Source organism: Chroicocephalus ridibundus, chromosome 4, assembly GCF_963924245.1.
Source record: "Chroicocephalus ridibundus chromosome 4, bChrRid1.1, whole genome shotgun sequence".
NCBI classification, from domain to species: Eukaryota; Metazoa; Chordata; class Aves; order Charadriiformes; family Laridae; genus Chroicocephalus; species Chroicocephalus ridibundus.
The window spans coordinates 80,034,634-80,056,557 of record NC_086287.1 but is presented as its reverse complement, the minus strand read 5'-3'; the positions used below and the strand labels follow the sequence as shown (position 1 = coordinate 80,056,557).

The window sequence follows — 21,924 nt, the reverse complement described above, 5'->3', positions numbered from 1 at the left end:
CCACACACACAGAAAATACGACATTAACATCTTCCTTCATTATGGGGCAAGTTAGCCCAGCACTGCGTGTACATTCGTTCCTAGCCCCGTCAATGGCAGATGCAATTAAGACATTCTTTACGACTGCGCGGTAGTGCTTATTTCACTGTTTTCAGCATCAGTTTGAACTAAATGCAGTTACAAAATCAGTGGCAGTGCTGCTCCTCTTTTTTTTTAAGCTTCTATTTCAAGGTGACCCTTTTCCTATTTTGTGTGTCACCCCAAGTGTTGCTGCATGCATACTGAACCAATGCTCTCCCAGTAATTAACACCAGCACTTAATGAAGTCCAGCTGCTGCGATGGCAAACTGAAGGGATGCCAACCTTTGTAAACTAGTACTTGGGCTACTCCAGTTACAGCGGCTTTAAAACCACAGCAGTCAACTTCTCTTTGCCTACTTCTCAGAGGTAATTCTTACCAAATAAGACAAGTGTTCAAGATTAAGCATTTAATAACAAAGCTTATCTCTGAACTAATATTTCAAGCTGGAAGTGATATAAAGGGCTGGATCAACTTAAATGAACACTGCAAAATTAATAAAAATCCTGAGCAGCAAATGAAAAGCTAAAATGAAGATTTGCACTGTTAAATACATAAACCTTTAAAACCCTGGAAGTGCAGTTCCAAGGGAAAATTGGAGACAGATTCTTCAGCAATATCTGTTCCTCTGAACTCCTTTCCTGATCCAATACAAGAGACACTAACAGCCAACGCTTTATTAAAATAATGCACTCTGCCAGTTGTTTCATTACATGCAGTGGTACGGTAGGGATACTAGGTGAATGTTTTTGGAGAATGTTTGAAAAGGTTTGCATTATAACTCATACCACATGGATTTTCAAAAAAGGAAAAAGAACTCCTTCCACAGTGTCCCTTTACATGCACTTTCATGCTCTGCTCCTTGATCTACCTCTCTTAATACACTACTTTTTCATGCAGAATGATAACATTGCCCAATTTAAGTGGGAGTTTTTTAAACTTCTCTCCATAGCCAAAAAAAACCCAATTCAAAATGGCAAAACATGCCCTCCTTTCCTCTCAGACCCACACAGTAGCTATTACATCCCACATTTCTGCCTTACATACCCATGCGGGACTCACACTTCGGTCAAAGAGACATCTGATTTGGGCTGGAGACAGGGAGCTGTAAGCTGGGCTTTCCTGGGGAGGGGAGGGGAGAGGAGGCCCAGAGACGGGGGAAGCAGCGGGGGCAAACAGGTGAGCTGGGCTCCACCATCGAAGGGCAGAACCGTAGCAGATGTACTTAGTTTTCAAAATTACTAACAGAGATAATGGCTTCCACTATGATAAACACTAAGTGGCCTTTTAAAAGGCACGAGAGAAGGGAACTGGCTGATTTACTTTCCTTTGAACTAATTTACACATAGTGAACGTATCAATTTACAAACATATTCAGCACCAGGAAATCAGCAGTTCTTCCAAGCAGGGGTTAATCCAAGGCTCAAGCCCTGCAATCGGTCCAACTTTTCCACCAGAGACATAACATTGCACAGGATCAGTATTAAAAGTACATCCTTGATTATTCTGGATGTCCATACCCCTGAGAATATAACTTAAAAACAAAATCATTAGCTTACACAATAACATGGTCCTTGGAAAAAGAATTGTGTGTGCAGAGCAACGATGACTTCCAAGCACAAATTCCTTTGTTTTCCTTAATGCTAGCTTCGGACCCTACTGATGACTCAAAGGGAGCTGCACTGAAATAATTGCAGAACCTGGCAGCACTCTGCAATGTGTCAACATTTCACAGGCAGGAAGGTAGCGAAGAGCTAAAAGCCAAGAACCCAACTTTGGTTTAATTTACAGAAAATATTGCACATATTCACCCTCTATTTTTTCTTATTGTAAGTATGATATTAAATTATCCAGACTTTCATAGAGAAAGACAATTTTTAATTACCAAAAAGCCGTTGTGGCTAGGTTCCACAAGGGCAAACCACGGGAAAGGGACATGGTGGTTTCGCGTGGCACGGTACAGGGCTCACAAACCTCTCACATGCATTGGCCTTTATGCAAGAGTCAACCATGGAAAAAAGTCTGTTTACAACAAAAGGCATCTGGTAACCATGATTATTCTGCCGTAAAACTGAACATTTTAGATTTCTTAGCTCCCTCTTTTGTTCAGTTTTATTTCTCATGCTTGCCGTTTTCTGCTCTGCCCTGTTCTTTTTTTGTAAATGCTATAACCCAGCACGACAAAAATCTGCGTAGTCAATCACACCACTGATTTTCAAACTGGTGATTAGTTTCACCAAGAAAAGAGGTCCATAGGTATATTTTAAATTCATTTTTCAAATCATTTCACAAGTCAGCTACCCTGTTCCTTCTGCAATGATAAAGCTCACAACTTGCTAGCGTGGAGACTCAAGGGAATTGTCTACTTGAAAGTAGAGCCCGAACTGCTAAATATGGATTCAGATCTAGATATTGAAACCTTCCTGCTTCCCAAGCACTGGGTGTTCAGATCCAGCCATGCAGTCTTTTACTCAGACTTTAGACTTCAGGTTCCTCTAACGTGTTGGTGGTGCTCAAATGCAAACAGACAGCGGGGCCTGTATCCATGAAATTACAGGTATCTTCTCTTTTGTCCTGGAGGCCTCCTTTTTAAAGTTGTTGTGCACCAGCAGCCTGGTCTTAAGTAAAAGATGTGCAATAACTTCTGAAGAAAAAAAATAAAATCCTTCATTATGAAACTGTCAGGCAGAGGAACGGAAGTTCCTTATGGGATGCTACCCTGTGTTCAGAAGTTTAAAAGGTAAGGCCATAGACACCCAAAAATAAAGTTTCCTCTATATATTAATAAATAGAAGAACAGATGTTTTAAAATTATGTGTGGGAAGTAGAATCTGTAGAGCTTTCAATATTGCTGAATTTATTATTTCAGTACCCTAAGACACTGCTACATCTGCAGAGGTGCAGCTATCCCCTGTAACGCAGCCTACGCACTCTATAGGCAATGGCTAAGGTAATGAATTCGGTGTGTGACAGATGTGGCTCGGTCAGGATAAAGCGATCGCTCTAAACATGGCACAGCCAGTACCACAGAGAAGTCACTGTACCCCACTGGTTTTAAAGAACAAGATTCAGGGCTCTGGCACCTTGAACTTCAAACCTGCTCCTAAGGCAGGTGCATTTTCCTTAGACGAGAAATAACTTCATTGTATAATATGTCAGGAAGGGAATAAAGTATTTCTTACTGAAATAAAGTGGGAAAGTATGCTTCCACAGTCTTGAGAGTGTTAGCTTTCATGTTTTTCAGCAAGTTACCCTCTGGTTTGCCACAAGTCCGGAGCCTCCCAGTTAGCCAAGTCGAATGCTGACAAAGCCAAAAGGGATGCTGCCGATAACCCCGGATCTCCTCTCAGTCAGCGTGGCACGGGCTGGCGCTGCTTCTCTTGTGTTCACTTTCCAGACGGGGAAATACTAATTGTCTTTTAAAAATCTCTATAGTATTTTGTCAATATTTTTTTATTACAGCAGAGCATGTATAAATATTTTATTGTAAACCAAGGGCCTAAAATAAACAGTTTAGTAAATAGTTATTACATTACAAGGAAAAACATCTGTGGAAACTGTTTTCCATGTAATTATTCTTGCTATTTTACATTAGCTCTCAATGTGAATTTCTTTGGCTCTAATGTTTCACTTGTTCTAAATCTTCCTCCTTGTTGCTATTATTAAAATCTTAAAAAGGTGCCAAATCTTAAATGAAGAAAAAAAAATGATTCGCTAGAAATTATTCATATCACAGTGAGCCTCTACTAAACCTGGCAGGGGTGCAATATTTTCGGTGAAATTAACATAAAATATACAACTGCAAATTATCCAGGAAATAGCTATGTTCTTTACAGTGCGCATTTACATTTGGTAAAAAATGTTCTACTTATCTGTCTAGCACAAAGCTCCAATCGCTTCCAAAGGCAGTTTTAAAGGGATAGCGATTGCTCTGCACAGGGAGCACAGTCCTTGCAGCGGCTGTAACAAATAGCTGCTGGGGAAAGTGACCTTCCATAATTACTGAAGGTAACACTCGGCGCTGGACATTCCTTCTTGTGAATACTAACAATCTAATTTTAGATTTATTTCCCTTTTGGTACGCTAGATGGATTTCCTCTCTTAGGCCTAAGTCCTTTCTACTAAACACAAGAAAAACTGTAATACCATGTAAAATGCAAATTTTGCTGTAAATATTTTATAAAATTGTTGCATACATCCCAAAAGCTATAGGTCTTAATTGAGAGCAGGCTATTTTTCCAGTCAATATATGGAAATGGAAAAATGCTAATTCATGTTTTTCTACTTATGAAAAACCCTGGAGAATGGCAAAACCACAAATGCACTCACTTTAATATTATAAATATAATTTGGCTCCCTCTTTCCAGTCCCCGATGTCCTGGCTTTTATCTCCCAATGGCTGCAGAGGAAGAATCAGAGAATCGCTTTTACATCCCCTGCGCAGGAAGTCACCCCCGCGCGCTGCCAGCTTGGCAAAAGAGCAACAGCCTGAGCTCGCAAACACGGCAAACAGGAACTGAAACACAAAATTCCAGCGCTCTTACACAGGAAACAAGCCCCAAACGACAGCAAACCTGCTCAGGGCGAGCGGCGTGCACACTCAGCCCTGCTGCCGAGAGCCTCCGCCACCACGGGCCGGCTGGGCGGAGGAGCAGGGCTGTCCCCACGCTGTCCCCCAGCCCCATGGCTCTTAGTTTTTTTTTTTTGTTTGTTTTTATTTTTGCATCTATTTATTTATTTGGTTTTAATTTTTATTTTGGGGGATTTATGTTAGCTCTTCAGAGCAGCTGGTGGCTCAGACAATAAAGCCTGGAAACAACCTCTCACGAGTTGCAATGAATATGAGTAGAAGTTGTTTAGCCTGCTCCAACCTATGGTATTTGCACTCGCATTTATGCATCCACTTTTCATTTCCTTGTAACAGAAAAGACTGGGTTTTGCATCTTCTAGAAGAGAAATCATTAGGCTGTTAAAGCTAAAACTCTCCAAAGGTCATTGATGCTGGCTTTGAAGACTGAAAATGATATTATTCCCCATTAGACTTTTAATCTCATGATTAGAGCTAAAGTTAACATGGCTGTTTCATTTTCTACTAGGCGAGAGTAAACTCATTTTTTCTTTCTCTACCAGAATACTTAATGGCATCCTATCTTGATAAGCAACATCTCATAGTTAAACAGTACGAACAATGCAAATGCAAAATACTTTGCAAGAGGTTTTTTGAATTTTTAAATGTGCTATTTGATTAACCCTGAAAAGTCTTACTACACGCACAGCAAATCCGACCCACGGAAATCCCACCCGAGTGAAAGGATCTCCTCTTGGTTGTCGAGACTGCAGTCCTCACTGGCACCGGCACGAAGACAAAGGGAAAAGGATCCATCTGTTCCCAGCTTGACCTATTACTCCTACATCCCCCAAAACTCACCCCTACCAATGCCCCTGAGCCGAGTAACGCTAGTGAGCGCAAGTGGGATCCGAGATGCCAGTAAGAACTACTTGCATGAGTGATAACAGCCCCCTTAGGCTCCTCGTGGATATTAAGATCAGATTTGCAAAAACCTTGCTGAAAATTCCGTGGGGCAAGAATTTACAGGTGCGCACTAGTTTCAAAGCGCAGTGTACAGCGTGCCCCGTTATTATAGGCAGATGCATGGAAAAAATTCAATTTTCTTCATTCAAGACAGACTCTGATAACCAACTAGTAAAACTCAGACTATAATTTCTTATTCAGTGTTCCACATGAGATGCATTTTGCTGAATTTAACATGTTTTGCTGTTAATGGATTTCACAGTGTGTTGCCATTTTTATACAGCTGTCCAAATAAAATATTGTGTACAATGATGTGCTTTTACTGTATCGCTAGCCTGCAAACGGCAGCCACTTCCACAGTCTAAGCCTTAGGAAAATGGCAAAACTTTGACTAGGCCATTTAAAACATGTATTTTGGGTTTCTAGAGTTCCTTTCCTAGTAAGTCATGTTCAAACAAGAATATAGAGGCAAGATAGATATAATTACACCTTGTACATTTATGGTCTAATAGTATTTCCACTGAAAGGAAAAACAAAACCCAATATTTTCAGGTGTTAATAATAAAAGAGGATTAAGTCATACTCCTTGAACAAACAGACCAACACCTTTGTGTTACTTGAAATCTAGCTTCCTAGCCTGCATCACAACAGCCTATTTTCTTTAAAATTGCAGATCACTGTTTAGATTGCAGGGACTACTAGTGCACAAGACACAAACCACTCGGTAGTTAATAGTTTACAAGAAATGTCTGTGCTGAACTCCAGAACTGCTAACCTTCACCATCTTGAGCTGCCTGCCAGTGAAGCATTTACAAGCAACTGCACGTTTCTGTTTCAAAACAAGCTGTTCGGAAAATACGTAGGGAGTTTTCCCCACATCAACTCTACATGGACTCCGGCACCCAGAGCGGAACGCTTATACACAGAAATCTCCTACAATCAAAGAGTACAGAATCATAGAATCATAGCATTGTCTAGGTTGGAAGGGACCTTTCAGATTGTCGAGTCCATGGGTACCCAGGCATTAGATGCCCTGACAGTGGATGCTAACACCATTGACACACTTACAAAAAAAAAACACGTTAAAAGTTCCAGTGAAAACATGAAAAGAACTAACTTTTCTTTTAATAATGCTCCAATAACATATTTAACTTTTCTGATACCTTCAGTATTTTTCAGTATTGAATTTCTGTGTAACTATGGGGTAGTACAATATGCTTCCTGTTTTTTATGAGACAACAGAAAAATTTAAAAGGACTACGAACTTAAATTTCAGGTCATTATTTTTGAATTATTGTAATTACACACATACACACACACACACAAGTTACAGATTGCTTTTTCATTGCATTTTTTAACTTTTTCTTTGTTGAACTAAATCAAAGGATATATAACTTAAAAGAGCTTAGATTAAAAAACCTAACATTCTCCCTCTAGATTTTCAAATGCAATATAAAGTAAACTAACCAAGCAACTAAAATCTCATAATTTGAATTCCCCATTCCTTGAAAGTTCATCATTCAGGTTTAACACAGACATTGTTGATTTCAGTTTCTGGCACATTAGAATTATCCTCCAAAGGAAATTCTCTCCATTGATGTTCTTCTGTAAGTGGAGGCACAGCTATTAACAGTTTTTAAAGATTTTAAAGGGGTCGGGAGGATTGTTTTACTTTCCTCTTTTTCTCCCAAATCCTAGATTTTAAGAGTAAATACTGAATCAAAAGGTCAAAAGTTGCTCTACTCTTTTTTTCTTTCTTTTTTTTCTTTAAAGAAAAAGAAAAAAAAAAGGAAATTCTTAACTAGAAAGTTAAATAAGGAGAAAATGTCACTGGAATACTTTCTTCCCTTCAACTCTAGCCATCTATATCCAGCCCAGCTTGAATCAGTTACTGTTCATTGCATGAGGTTTCATCATTTAACTTTTGTTGCCAATATTTATTCCTGGATATAACTCAGAGTCATGGGGTTTAAGAAGTATTTGTCCATACCTCAAGAATACGTGATAGCTGATGCGTGCAAAACATAACACACCAGTGGTGCTGGTTGATGTTGATCCTTTAAAACACCCAAACTCTATCTGGAGCAAAATCTAACACTAATGGATCTGCCTGAACCACGCTAAAAAACTTGCCTGTGAACACGGAGTAAGATATAGTCATCATAAAATCTAAACACTTCACAGTTACACGCACAATAGTCAAAAGATTTGGTCATTTTTAAGGCCCTCTTGACTGTCCTCCAGAGGATGGATGATGTGTATCTGAAGGCAGGATTAAATCTCAAGTAGGCTGTGATTGACTGAAGTAGCACTTTATACACATCAGAATTGTGCTGTGTACTTCCTACCTGCAACGTCATTTTTTGCGGTCGTCTTCACCACCAATTCAGGAGGGGCAAAAGAAGGAAACACGGACCAAACTGGTTCAGCCTGGTCCTACAGGAAGCAGGAGGTAGAAAGGCTCAACTCCCCCCCACGGCGTCAGCACCTCATTTGCCTCATCTGTCCCTGGGTTTGTGCCGGCAGGACGAAGCACAAAATGCAAAGTAGAGGAGAGGCGGGAGAGAGCATATTGGTGGAAAAGGCAGCTATGGAAAACATCATGACCAGTGAGGTGTTTTGACCTACTATGGAGCTCTCTCTTCTGAAGACCATGATATTCATACACATGGGTTCTTTGGGTTTTTTCAGGTGTGGCAGGACAAAAAAGTTTTTTCATTAATAAAATCATGATTTGCCTGTTCTTTTAAGTTTGACGTTACTGCAGGGAAGTCTCGCAGGGACAAACCGAAGCCTTCTTCCGCAAGCTTACTGTGCAATCGCACAGTTGTTATTGGCTGCCGCAAGAATGGTACGTTTCTTATTTTTTAATTAAAGAAATTCAATTTTTAAAATGGTACACAATGAATCTGTCAAATCCAAATATTCAATTTAAAACCTTCTGATTCTTTAAAATCTTCTGATTCAAAGGCCCAAAGCTGTCAAAAGTTACTAATAAATTGAACGAAAATGAGTTTGTGACAAAAATTTGATATACAAGCAAGCAAGCAAGCGCATCAGGTGCAAATGACAGAGACAACTCATGCAAAGAGTTTATCTGTGCCACGAGCCTCGAAACACTGAAAAAAGGTGAAAGCATTTAAATAATTTACATGGGATTCCTTCCTGGTGATCACTTGTAGGGAACCTCAGGGCAGAAAAGTTTTTTTCCACAAATGGAAAAATGTGCCCCCAAACAGGCAGAGCATACAGGGAAGGCTGGGTTTGATTTGACTTGCTTGCCAACTATGACAAAACAGAAATCATTTTTAAGGACCATGTCAGTTGGTAACCTCTAAGAGACGAGATTAAACCTTCCCCAAGGTTAGGGATGCTGTTTAGTTTGAAGTATAATTAAAGGCAACGTGCCAACTGTCTCTCTTTGAAGTCAACCAAGTAACAGGAGGAACAAATCTGGACCTTTAAAATATAGACAAACCATTTTTCTCTGGTAACTAGAGTTAGGGTTCAGCATCTGTGTCGTGGTTCGGGCCTCAAACCAGGACAATATGTAAGCCATACCCTTACTGATTCAAAACCAGAGGGTTGTTCCGTAATACAAAGAAAAAGAAAAATAAACACTTTGGGTACAATGCTCAGAAGTGCTGAATATTGAACCAGATATTCAGAAAGAATGAAATCCAGAATTTTATCAATAGAAAAGCAATTTAATTATATTTTACTAACATTATATATTTTGTTTTCCCATTTTCCTATGACTGGAAGCAGTCTGGAACCTTGTCTAGGTTTCCCCAAAGAGGTTCAGAAAAAAAGTTTTATAACTCTGCCACAAGCTAACTCCTAACTAATCCAGTATGGGTTTCTCCAGCTTCGCCGAACATTCATTCATTTTTTCCTTACTCACTTTTCATATTTCAGCTCTCAATCAGAAAAAGGCACAAAGCTTTCTGTCACTCAAGAAAGCTAGTACTAGCACCAATGTTTCCAAAACAATAAATTCGTTTGGCGAATAAAGAAGAAACAAGGTAACATCTACTTTCTCCGGATAAAACCATTTTCTGTTAATAATCTCCCATAAAGAAATCATCGACACCTAGATTTTAGGACAGAACTGATATAGACATTAGTTTCACAATTCACATGAGGAGAAGAACAACTTCCTGAAAACATTATTTATATGAAGCCTGAAGACTACACCTAGAAATGATGGAGGGTTTGCTCCCTCCTCCAGCCCCAAGAAATATTCTGGTGTTTTTTTCTTGAAAGTGGGACACAGAGGGGTGCTGACCTCTCCACTGGGAAGGAGTAGAGTCATTTTGCCATCTGCAGGGAGACCCCAAACCCCATATGGTGAGGACTTGCTTTCTTTTCCAGATTCGAGATTAGCAAAGAGGAGCTAAGAAATTTGTTTGTGAACTTAAAGACACATGGCCACACACATATAAAATATCTGAGAAACAGGCAGAAAGCAGCGCTGCAGACTCTTAAATACAAACGCACAACAGTTTTCAAGGTTAATAGCATTAATAAAAATGAAGAACAAGTTACACATTCAGGGAAATCACTGCTGCGCAGGGCAAAGTTTACTGAAAAATAGCAATTTTTTGCCACACTGCCTAACTGATGTTGAAAGGCTGGAATAGATTGAGGTGCTTGCTAATGATAACTTTGAAGAAACATCACACTTAAAACTCAGACTGATTGCAGAAAAGGTGTTTTATCAACTGCTCACTTTATGAATAAATATGAAACTACCAAGAAAATGTTTAAACAGGTGTAATCACAACTGCATATGAAAATTGAGTTTGGAGGCTGTAAGGAATCTTAACACAGTTAAGAAAGAATGAAAGCAATGTAAAACTGTGATCATAGCCGATTATGCATGTATCATGCAAAACAGGAATGTTGTCATAGCAGCTATAAAAATGTCAGTGAAAACTGAACTACTATTACCAAGTTGTAAATGAAATGAAAAATGCAAAAGGAATATGTGAATGAATACATTAAGGGAAATGTTATTTCTTTCCTGGTAGATAAACAAGTATAACAAAATACATTCTCATGAAACGGAGCAATTTGTATGAACAAATATGCATAGATAACAATTGCAGGAGGCCACACCTACACAGTACAACAGGATAAAATTATTAAGATTTTGGGTAATTAATTTTGCAGCCTTAGAAAGGAAGGGACAGTAAAAACGTAATGTTATGAAACCAGTTTCAGAGTAAGAAACCAATTAAGGAATGGATTATATTAAGGGCCAATATTGTTTATACTAAAGTAAAGGGAGCTGCTTCTGCCCGTTAGCAATGGCAATTTGGCTTTTGGTGTGACTACACTGTTAAAAAGCGTAGCTTTTAAAATGAAACATTTCTAGCCTTCTGTACACTATACTCATTACAATGCTATTTAAATACTTGCACAAATGCTTAACGCTAAAAATAATTAACACAGAAAATAGAAACACAGGGCTTAGAGTTGGACAAAATAACACAAGGACCTATTGGCATAAGCAAACCCCTCTGCCCAAGAGCCCGAGCCAGCAGCAAGCTCCACTCCGGCAAAGTCCCCTGCAGCCCTGCAGCGGCGCCGGCAGGACTCCGGCCAGCCCACGGCACTTGCATGCGGCAGGATTAAGGCTCTCGTGTGCATGTGGAAACGTCATGTATGTTGTTCATCTGTTAAGGTAAGTACACTTTGCTTTTTTTTCCTAAAATTAGTCTTTCACAATAGCCAGCCACTGCAAAATGAAAGTCTAGTACATACTGTTAATTAAAGCAAGTCCACATAGAATTGGATATTGAAGCAAGCACTGGGTAAATATATGAAGGTTTTACCTTCATTTCTGCATTAAAAGAGCAATTACTTGGAATATGCTTTACAAACATCAAAGTTAAAAAAATATTTTTGAGTTCCTAATGTGTCCATAATTAATTCACACATTCAGCTGTTGAGTCCAGAAATATGTTCCTGTTGATAATTTGCATCTAATGCTTCAAAAACAATCTGGCACGTTTTTATTTGCCTTAATGCCTGAAAGCTATTACCAAGATAGTGGTTTACAATGTCATCATCATTGCTACCACGTATACGCTTTAACTAACACTAGCGCTTAGGTCTGAAGAGTTTCCCTCAAGAATTAAACGGTTTTGTCTCAGGACACAATGTCATGACAGTATCTTAATGGAAGGGAACATATTTAGCAAATAGCACTCTTAAACTTTAAATCAATTAGAATTCAAGTACTATGTTAAACAAAATACACAGGAAAACGGGAATTTAATAAGAAGTAAAGCTGCCCTTCTTCCAATATTGACTACATTTATTTCATATAAAATAAAAGCTGTTTTATTATGAGAGATTCTGAGAAGTGTCAGCCATCCTCAACTCCCAAATCAAGGAGAATGAGGAACAAAGCGCTTCACAAGATCAGGCCCGAGTATCAGAAATGCTTCACATCCTCATCAGAGATACCCAGGGCTGGTATGTATAAAAGTCAGTTCTGCAAAAATGATCCTTAGCTACATTCTTTTCACATGCATGTGCACTTAGAATCTACTGTGACAGGCAGGAGTCCAAGACCATCCAAAATGAGTCCAAATCTTTATTTATGTAATACATAAATTAGTAATTTTCTTAAGATCTGTATTTATGAAAACTATGAGTTCCTAAATCAAAAGATAAAATTCTGCTTCAATTTTTAAACAGAAGAGGAAAACATAACTGGGAATATATTGGTTTATGTTTGATTTTGAATACTATCTCATCCCCTTCACTACTGTGCTGGTTTCATCTCAGTGACTGAGCTTGGTATCAACAGCTAATTCTTTCAAACATAAAATCGGCTTTCTAAATTGCTAATTTTTAGAAAGTTATTTCTGCAGTTATTATCACAGTTTGAACTCTTATGAGCAACAAACTTATTTTGTGATTTTTAAATATTATGTTATTTTTATATGTTGACAAAATACCAAAACCTATGTTTGGTCATTTTTTGTTTGCATGCATCTGAAAGAAACATAAATGTGGATGGATGTTATCCCTCCTCTTTGTGCTTAATTCTGCCAGAGTGTTTCCAGAACTTGAAACACAATCTCCAAGGGCAGCAAAGGTAATTCAGACACTTGGAGTCCTACACTACATACAACGTATGGTACGCCACAGCTTAGGGCAGCACTCGGAAAACTCTCCCTGTTCCTCCAAACACAGTGTTTAACTTGGTTGTCCCCATCACATCCAACAGGGAGGTGTTTATCCAGACGGCCGTCCAAGAACCCAACCACTGAACAATTTCAATGTGGCTTCTGGAAGTTTTCCCTCCATCACTCCCTTTTGTCCCCAGTGGCTCTCAAAGCACAAACAGGGCCTCATGCTTCACATCACATGTACTGCAATACGTCCAGCCTGCAGCCCCCTCCCTCCCTCCCTCGCTGCTGACCGGCATTCAAACGTGACTTTTGACTGGGAGCGCTGGCAATTGCACATGTAAGGACAGGAGCGGCACCAGGGAAGGGCTCTGCTGAGCTCCGAGGAGTTGGGCAGCCTCTCGCGAGCCCACAAACACACAGCTCTGGAGCCGGAGGCAGGAAGGTCCTGCAGCAATTCCAGGGTTAGAGCATGACCAGGAATCATTATTTTACCTGTTCAAGGACTAACTGCGTCCCAGTTGAATTTCCCATGCACATCTGCCAGGAGACTTCCTCAGATAAAGGGAGAAAGAAGGGTGGGGACAAGTGGCGGCTCCCCCAGCCAGTGGGGAGAAGCTGCTCTGACAGATTTCCACGCTCCAGCTGCTGCCATGGCTGCTCAGTGCCCCCCGTAGAGCCCACGGCTGTGTATGCCCATCTTCCCCCGTACCTAATAGAGACTGCACATCAGAGGCAGTGGTAGGTGGGGAGAGAAGGGGGAGAAGCTTTAAACATTGCCAGGTCAGCGCAACAGGAGGTAAGCAAGTACAGAGGCAGCAGGAACTACTGAAAGTTTTTGATATACTCCCAGGTGGACTCCCCAATGCCTGTAAATGTTTCAAAGGGGGATCCCCTTTCTGTGGGCATGGAAATGTTTCAAAGGAGCCCCAATCAGTGCAATGTTTCAAAGACCTCTACTCTCTAAAAATTCCACCTTGAACTCCCCCCCCAGCTGAAAACATTTCTAAACAGATCCCTTCCTGGCTAACCACGGCTGAGGAGGTCTGTGCTGCTGCTGCTTACAGCCCTCCTACAGCCCCCAGTGTAAAATGAAACAAAACATCTACCATTTACCTCCTCTGGGGATGTAGCCAGCCTGCTCCTTCCCCAGGGACCCTGCACAGGACCCAATATGCCTCTGTGTTTGTGCACAGGGTATGAAGGGCTAGAGTGCAGAAGGGTAATTTTTCAAAGCGGTGTGTGGGAGTAGCATTGGAAATTCCCTGCATACTGCTTGGAAAAAAATAAACCCCCTACCTCCATGAATTATGACCAGGGCCTCCGACTCCAGACTGAGAAGCCGAAAGGTTGAAGAGGGAGGCACAGCCTACTTAACTGGATGCACTTTTTAAGAGTATGGTGTAAGAAATAACCGAATTCTTTAATCATATTACGGACGCTGATACCGAAGAGGTGTCGCTGCTACAGAGCAGGGATTCCTTTGTTGACAGTCACTTGAGCAGAATAAAATGAAGCAAGTGCATAGGATATCTCAACTATTGATTTTGTGTTTCTTAAAGTATGAGAAGAAAGTGCTGCTGAAAGGTCTTGGATTATCAAAGGCAAGGGGGTTTTTTACCTAAAAATTACATGTCAAGGCTAACTTCATTGTCTTGGCTCACTTCAAATTCAAAGGAGAGATAAAAATCTCTCCCTGGAAATGCTTATCCTACTCAAACTCTTATCTTAGATTGGTATCAATCATTCATTTTCCCCAGACAGCATCTCAATGACTATATTAAACCAGACACCTTAATAGTAGACAGACACAAGTTCATTGAGGTAAGTCCAACCGTAAGCTCCTGAGGAGACACAGTCTAAGGGCGAGCTCTCCCCCACCCCCCAGACACCCGTATGTTCAGCCTGGGATCTCAGTGCCCCCCCGCCCCCCCCAACACAAACAAATCCTCATCTGTAGATCTTAAACTGACAACGATGACATTAATAACTCCTGTGACACAGACCTGGGCTGCAGAAACAGCTATATTACCTTCTTTCTCTTGCTGCCCATCTGGCTAGACTTGGTCTAACAAAAAGAAGGGAAACTCTTGCACCCCTTATTTTGCAAGTGACAAACCAGCCTCAGCAGTAAGGAGGCATGTGCCCATCTCTCCTATGGCCTGTGTAAAGGATCAAGGCTCCTGGGCTTTGAACGAAGGGCACAGGAGCAAGCCCAAGAGGCAATCCATTACTCTGCTTACGATTACTGACTCAGCACTATGCAAAGTAATGCCAAAAATCTGTGCAGCATTTATTGCTGGAGAAAAGGTGACATCCGGTCTCCCCTTTCCCCTTCAGTATTCCCCAGTAAAGAGCAAATACCACCAGCAGACTCACTGAATACACCTCTTCCGAAGCAGTCACATGTTCTGAGAGAAAGGAGGTCCGAGAACCTTGTGAACTGAGATGCCCAGAGCGGGAGGAAGCTTGGCTCCATATTAAAGGTTTCTAAACTTCACTCTTTCCTAAACTGCACCATAAAAAAAAGTGATGACTTGAACTTAATGAACGTTCTCAGCCCGTATCTCAGCAAAGCGACACAAAGACATGACACCACAATGGATAATCACACGTTTTCTTACCATATCCTGGTATTTACAATGTTCTAGGTGTACGGAACTGAGTCCATATGCACCTTTGTATTTATATAGATTTCTTCCAAATATGTATAATAATTTACGTACAGCTTTATGGTAGCAATAGGTACAGCTTCCACAGACAGCAGCACCACACTTTTCTCAGCCTCCTCTGCCTTCTACCACTGTTGTTTTCCAATAGCACTAATAGTGAACCTTGTAATGTCATATGTGTATCATCGTGTAGTATTCCAGACAGCATTACTTTGGGGATATACATAAATAAACTTCACATATAAGTTGCTGGAAAATGAAGAAATTACATCTTTCCAAAAGGAAAAAGAATTCCCCTCCTGAATCAAGCAGAATCTTAACTCAGCGCTTCATGACCTTTGTATTTAAAAAGCATTTTTTAGCTACTGGATCACAAATTAAGTTGAAACAAGTGCTAAGCTTGCCTAAGGACTTCTTTCTTTTAGGCTTCTTAAAAAAAAAAAAAATCTAGGGGGGAGCTACATGAAATCACTATGGTCCAATTAACAAGGATCTCACTCTTCAAGCTTGCAAACAAGAGATTACATTAACACCTGCTACAAAGCAAACATTTTTAGATATCTTCATCTTAACCCATTTGACATTGACTTCAAACTCCTGCTTGGCTCTCGGATGAAAATTACTGTGACTGACATGTATATTTTTCATTTGGGGGTGGGGGTGCGAAGACTGTGTCAGTCCGTATTTCTCTCTCTCTGGTATTTGTGCATAATTCACTTCACAGATAATAGGAGTTACATACATGCATTGACAGGAGAATAGTTTCCTAAATGTAAAATTGTTGAAGGAAAGCCATTATGCTTATGGGAGATAAATGCTGCATGTGAACATACGAGACACACAGAGTGCACTGTAGGGTCCTTGAAGGATCTCATCCAACACATGCCTACAGTGGCATGTGTAAGTAACTCCTCTGTGGTCTATGCATCAAAATAAACTGACCTCTTGGGCCAACACATGTATTCATAACATCTGTACAGACAGGAAAAACATTTCTTTGCGTTCATCAGAAAAGCAATCATACAGCTGCAGCAGAAATACAACCCATCAGATTACAATAACACTTTACTACAAACTCTTGTGACAGGACTGTAGTAGAAGGTAGCAAGCACTGATTTTTAAAACACTTGTATGTCTGAAAAGTTGAACTTTCTGAAGTCCAGAATTGTTGGAAAAAGAAGGAAAAAACCACTGAAATAACTCTGTAAGTGTTTTGTTTTGACAATGTTCCTCAGGAATTCACCACACTTAGCTGGGAAAATGCTAGCAGTTAAATCTATTCAATGTCATGACATACAAAATTGAAACATAATTGCTCCTAAGTGGTTGACAACAGGCAAGTACTTTTTACATGGATAGAGAGAAATTTATGCTATCAAATGGAAGATACTGTCAAAAGTTTGATTTTAATATAAATGAAAATGCTACATGAGGACTCAAAAGGATAAGGAAAAAAGCTCAGCAGTAACACTTTTATAACCACATATTTTAAAAGCTTTGAAGTGAAGAATCATTACATCAAAATCATTTTCCTTGAAAGATAAAAAAAATAAATTACAGCATGAATATTAACAAGTTATTAGAATAGTGAATTTCAAAGAGTAGCAAAAAACAAGCAGCCGATGAGTGGCCTAGTTTAAAGAATGTCTTACCAATCATATGGTTAGCGACATGGATTTGTATCTCTCTCTCATTCTCAAAGGTCATCTGGCACTTGATGCATTGATAGGTCTTTTTCTGTTTAATAACCAAAAAGAGATTAGAGAAAACTGCACTGTAGCATAAGGCAAGTGTGATCATGAATATAGCATGTTATGTGCTTCAACTTTCCTCCACCAAGGCTTTTTATGCTCATATATCCCCAACAAGACACCAAGTTGGGCTGGCGTTTTCTGGAACCGTAAATACAATCTCTAATTAACAGCCTGCTTTAGGAGAATTTTTGATTTCAAGTTAAAAAATTTTGAATGATAGTAGTTGAAAATCTGATTTGAGGACTTGAGCCATAATCAGATTGCTCATGTCATTTAACCCATTGCAGTAAAAATTCCTGCAGAGTGAAATAAAAGACACTGAAAGGTAACGCTGTTTTCAGAAAAAGATTAACTTTCTCAAAAAATTCCATCTTTAGTTAAAGTACAGTAGACAAAACACCTATGGTTACCTGGGGAAGTGAAGGACAAAAGGAAAAAATACATTTTGTAAGGGTGTCCCACCAGAAGTCTTGGAAAAACTGCATTACCACAAAGAATGGTTTCCTAGCACAATCGGTTGTGTATTTTCTCTGTCTCAAAGTCATACCAGGGAGGCTTAGCTGCAGAAGTCAGGAGATAGTGCGAAGAGGCAATTACATGAACCATTTATTCAAATAGGGAAAATGGGGTTTGGAGTCAGATTGACAGTGGTGCGTGTACTTGTGCAACATGACAGGAAAAAATCCAAGAAATCATTTGTAGAAATTAAAAGGCATGTTGACAAGTTAGATATCCAAGTTCGGAAAAAAAATAAAACAGTAATGCTAAGCTGTTGTACACTTGCAAAAACTCTTATTTCCCAAAGCAGGAGTACAGTGCTTTCGTCTAATGTGCATGCTCAATTACTGCATGGGAATATGCTATCTAAATAGACATCTTTTGGCGTGCAATTTAGAAAAATTGGGCCTTTTGTGCCTACTTCTTCCTAGAGAATAACTCTTACTGCAACACTTGCTACCAGGCACAAGCACGAGCATGCGGTCCGTATCCTTATGGCTAGAGTGGATGGCAGCAGAATGTACGTGAAATCTCTGCGTGCTGGTCACAACCTCGTTTAGCCGAGGAATGGATGAGAGTCCCAAGCCATTAGCACTGAGAAGCCCAATTCAGTAAACAGCACCCTCTTAACTTTTTTGAAGCAAAATATTTTGCAGGTATTTTTTGTGCACTTTTAGATGCACATTATTTTTTCGTACGACCTCCGCCCCACACCTACACATCAAATCCCATTTTTAGGACAGCAATAATAAGTCAGAAGTTTTGAGTTAAACAGAGGAGTTGCTGTCACCCCCTCTGTGCATGGGATCCAATTTCCTCGAGCACCTGCTGAGGAAAGAACAAATTAGGTGCTGCCAAGAGCTTCTTAACTACTTCCCATGTCATCAGTGGCAACAAGTTAGCCTGCTGGAGGTTAATGAACAGGCTGTAATACCATAATAACAAATGCACCGGTCTATGGATGTTATGCATATTCCATGAATTCTGTACACAGTATGTGTTTGCACATAGGCAAGGCTTTCTAGGCTAAAATAACAATGGGTGATTAACATGATAATGGGAAGAGAGCTATACTCCATTGGCCGAAACCTGACACAGCCAACCATATAAAAGGAAATAGTTTGGATTGGCTAGTTATCCCTAGGCAGCTCAAGAAAGTATCCTCCTGGAGTCCATTCGGAAATCAAGGCTGTTAATGGAAAAGCAGCTGGATTTCTGCAGCAATCTTTCTTGGGAATCTATTCTGGCAGACAAGCACAGCACACATACGTACACATGTCCTCTCAAACACACTGGCACACACATGCTGAGGGCTCCTAACTTTAAAAACAAAACAAAACACAAAACACCCTTGGAAAAGAAAAATGGGATTGGGCGGTGAACAATTCATGTGGTCACATTTAAAACTTGAAACCTTCCTCTTCTTTAAAACTTCAAAGCTGACTAAGTTCTGTGCCTTGTTCAACACTTATCTCTGTTATGAGGGTTCCCTAAGTAACTAGCTAAGAAGGACAATATTTCAGCTCAACTCTATTTCAAACCTTTAAAGTTATATTAAACACAGACAAATGATTCATTTTTTTTAATTGATTTCGGTGCTTCTGAAAGCTACTTACTAACAGATCTGGAGACAGGATGTCTTTGTTTATCCACAGACCCAGTGCGAACTCCTCCACACCATTTCACAAACTTCTAAAACACCCCGCTTGGCGTGACCACCCCTCAGAGAAGACGGCAGATTTCAGACTTCCTCTGAGTATTATCTTTAGCCTCAGCTGAGACACACGCATGCAAAAGAACAGCTTAACTCTGGCGATGGCTCTTATGATAGGCTACGCCGCTTGATAGGGAGGGAGGGAGGTTAATAAACAGCCTCATACGGGCCACGAAATAACTATCGCTAGAGTAGCACTTAAACGTATATGCAAGAGACGGACAAGCTGAATTTTTGGCTCATTAATAATTCTCTTTAAAAGAATGCCACAAAACCAGACTTCCATTCTCAGTAAATGGGGAGCACTAGATCTAATGCAAGTTTGTGTTATTTGTGGCAACAAATATGATGACCTACTACCGTTTTTGTGGGTATCATGGCTTCACAAACATTATTAATGGGTCGCTTATCTCTTTTTAAAGTTTTGTCTTGACATGTGGTGACGACAAAGGTGCCCAGACTCTGAGGAGCTAATAGAGTCTAGGTGATGGCATCCTAGGTGACATAAGAGACCAGATGAGCAGGCCTTCAGCTGAGAGCTCAACCTCCGTTAAGTCAAGATATTTAATTCTAATCTTGGCACAATGTAGTAGTATTAACAGAGGGTTCTGGCTTCTTTTCTGAAGTAACTATTGTTCCCATGGGTTTTCCAGACTGTCCTCCTTTAAATCTGGAAATGGTTTCCTGTTCTACAAAGAAAATATTCCTCCATTCAAGTGGATTTACAAGGGAAGAGAAGGGGTGTGGGGGAGAACAAAGAGAAGGAATTGAGTCCAAGAAAGTATGCAGGAGAAAAGGAACTGAATAAAGGAGCACAATAGGGTTCATTCTTCCAACTTTCTATGCCACCTCCTTTGCTTCTTCAGTCCAAATAACCTAGGTGGGCTAAATATAGTAACACCATTCAAGATAGAAGTTTAATTGAAGTCTAAGCATTTGCCATTGTCAACGTTAAACAAGCATTGTTCATGAGAAGTATGGCACAAAATAAGGGTAAGTTCATTGTAAGAGAAAGAGCAGCCTGAAACGCGTCTGTTTCCGGTATTACAAGAAGCAATGAGAAATCTCAATACTAAACAACTAGTCATGTTTCTCAAGACATGCACATTCCTCTAGAAGACATGTTAAAAGGAATCAATGAAATGTATTCAAAACTGAAGCTCCTACACACAGAAATATATTCAGAAAAATTAAAGCATCACCTCTGATGCGATCATAATAGAATAAAAAACGTCCTTGAGCTATACATGTGCCAGATACTGGAATGGTACCTCCACTTGTGATTTTCAACTAAAAAAATCCTCTTAGTCCTATCCAAAAAGAATAGCTCATGTAGAACTAACTCTAAAAATGAAACACAAATTGATGTTAGAGCAACCTTTTACTAAAAAGGTATATTTTGTTTATTCCTCTTAGTGATGTTCCGTACAGGAGACCATGGACTTCACTTAAAATCTCCTAATACAAATCCTCTGATGCAGATGTTTCCATGTAAAGAAGCAAAAACTTTTTCCGTCTGGAAAGCTACCTTTGTTGACCATCATGATTGGATCCTAGTTAGATTCCCTAGAAACACAGGTGATAAATTCATAGATATTTCTTCCTGATTGTTTGTCATACTAAAACGTAAGTGAGGAAAACAGAACACAGCAGCCTTTTCAATGGTTATGTGCTTTCTCTTTCATTCTTACAGATACTAAAAAAAACCCCAAACAAACACACTGCCAAGCAATTCTGAGTTCTTTTTGATCCTCATCTAGCTCTCTCCAACTGATTTTCAGAACAAAACTTCCAAAAATTCAATAATAAAAAAGCCAAACAAAATATAACAAAATATTCATACTGCCTTTGCGGTGCTATATCCTTGTGCATACATACATGAACATAAATACGGAATGATTTTTTTTCTCCTGGTCTATCTTTTTTTCCTCCCACTATTTTCCCTTTTTATTAATCAAGAGCTAATATTTATTTTCCTCCTTCCTTCCACTTTGGGGTTAAATCTTCATTTAAGTTTTTTTTCTGAAATTCCTCTAGGCTTCCACGCTCTCTTCTTCAATCCAAGGAGCATAACTGCTGGCAGAGCGATTTCCAATATTCAAAGTTAGGTATTTTGTACATCATCGTCACCTTTTCCATTTGCTTGGATTTCATTCTGCTTATTCTTATTTACCCTGAAGTATATGCCCATCCCTATATTTTCTTTCTGACTGTACCTTGTCCTAATCTTCAACTGCTTTTCTGTTTAAGAAAGAAAAATCAATAAGGTGTTTAAAAAAGAATTGGAGAGAAGCCGCTCTTGTCTGGACATCTGCAGATTACTCTACCTGCATTGTGCATGTAAGATTGCTCCAGCAAAACGGTATTTTACCTGTGCGCAGCATGCTAACAAGATGACAAGAGAGATTGTGGTCAACTTGCTTAGCTTTGCTATGAAGGCAATAAAGTTAAGTAAACGCTATTCTTGAAATACAGGGATTTATCACCATTTGAAAGACAGCGTAATTCTTTGAAAACCCCTGTGCT

The 21,924-nt window shown here is 39.7% G+C and overlaps 1 protein-coding gene across 6 annotated transcripts in view; it reads right to left on the bottom strand.

The window, feature by feature from the left end:
- ZNF423 (zinc finger protein 423) overlaps window positions 1-21,924 on the bottom strand; it is a 234,594-nt gene that overhangs the window by 71,957 nt on the left and 140,713 nt on the right. For 5 of the 6 annotated variants that reach the window (XM_063334411.1, XM_063334413.1, XM_063334415.1 and 2 more), the window contains one exon: window positions 17,085-17,169. The exons of the other annotated variant lie outside the window; for it this stretch is intronic. In XM_063334411.1, the coding sequence (XP_063190481.1) occupies window positions 17,085-17,169 (85 nt within the window). The remainder of the gene's footprint in view (window positions 1-17,084; window positions 17,170-21,924) is intronic. 6 annotated transcript variants of the gene reach the window in all.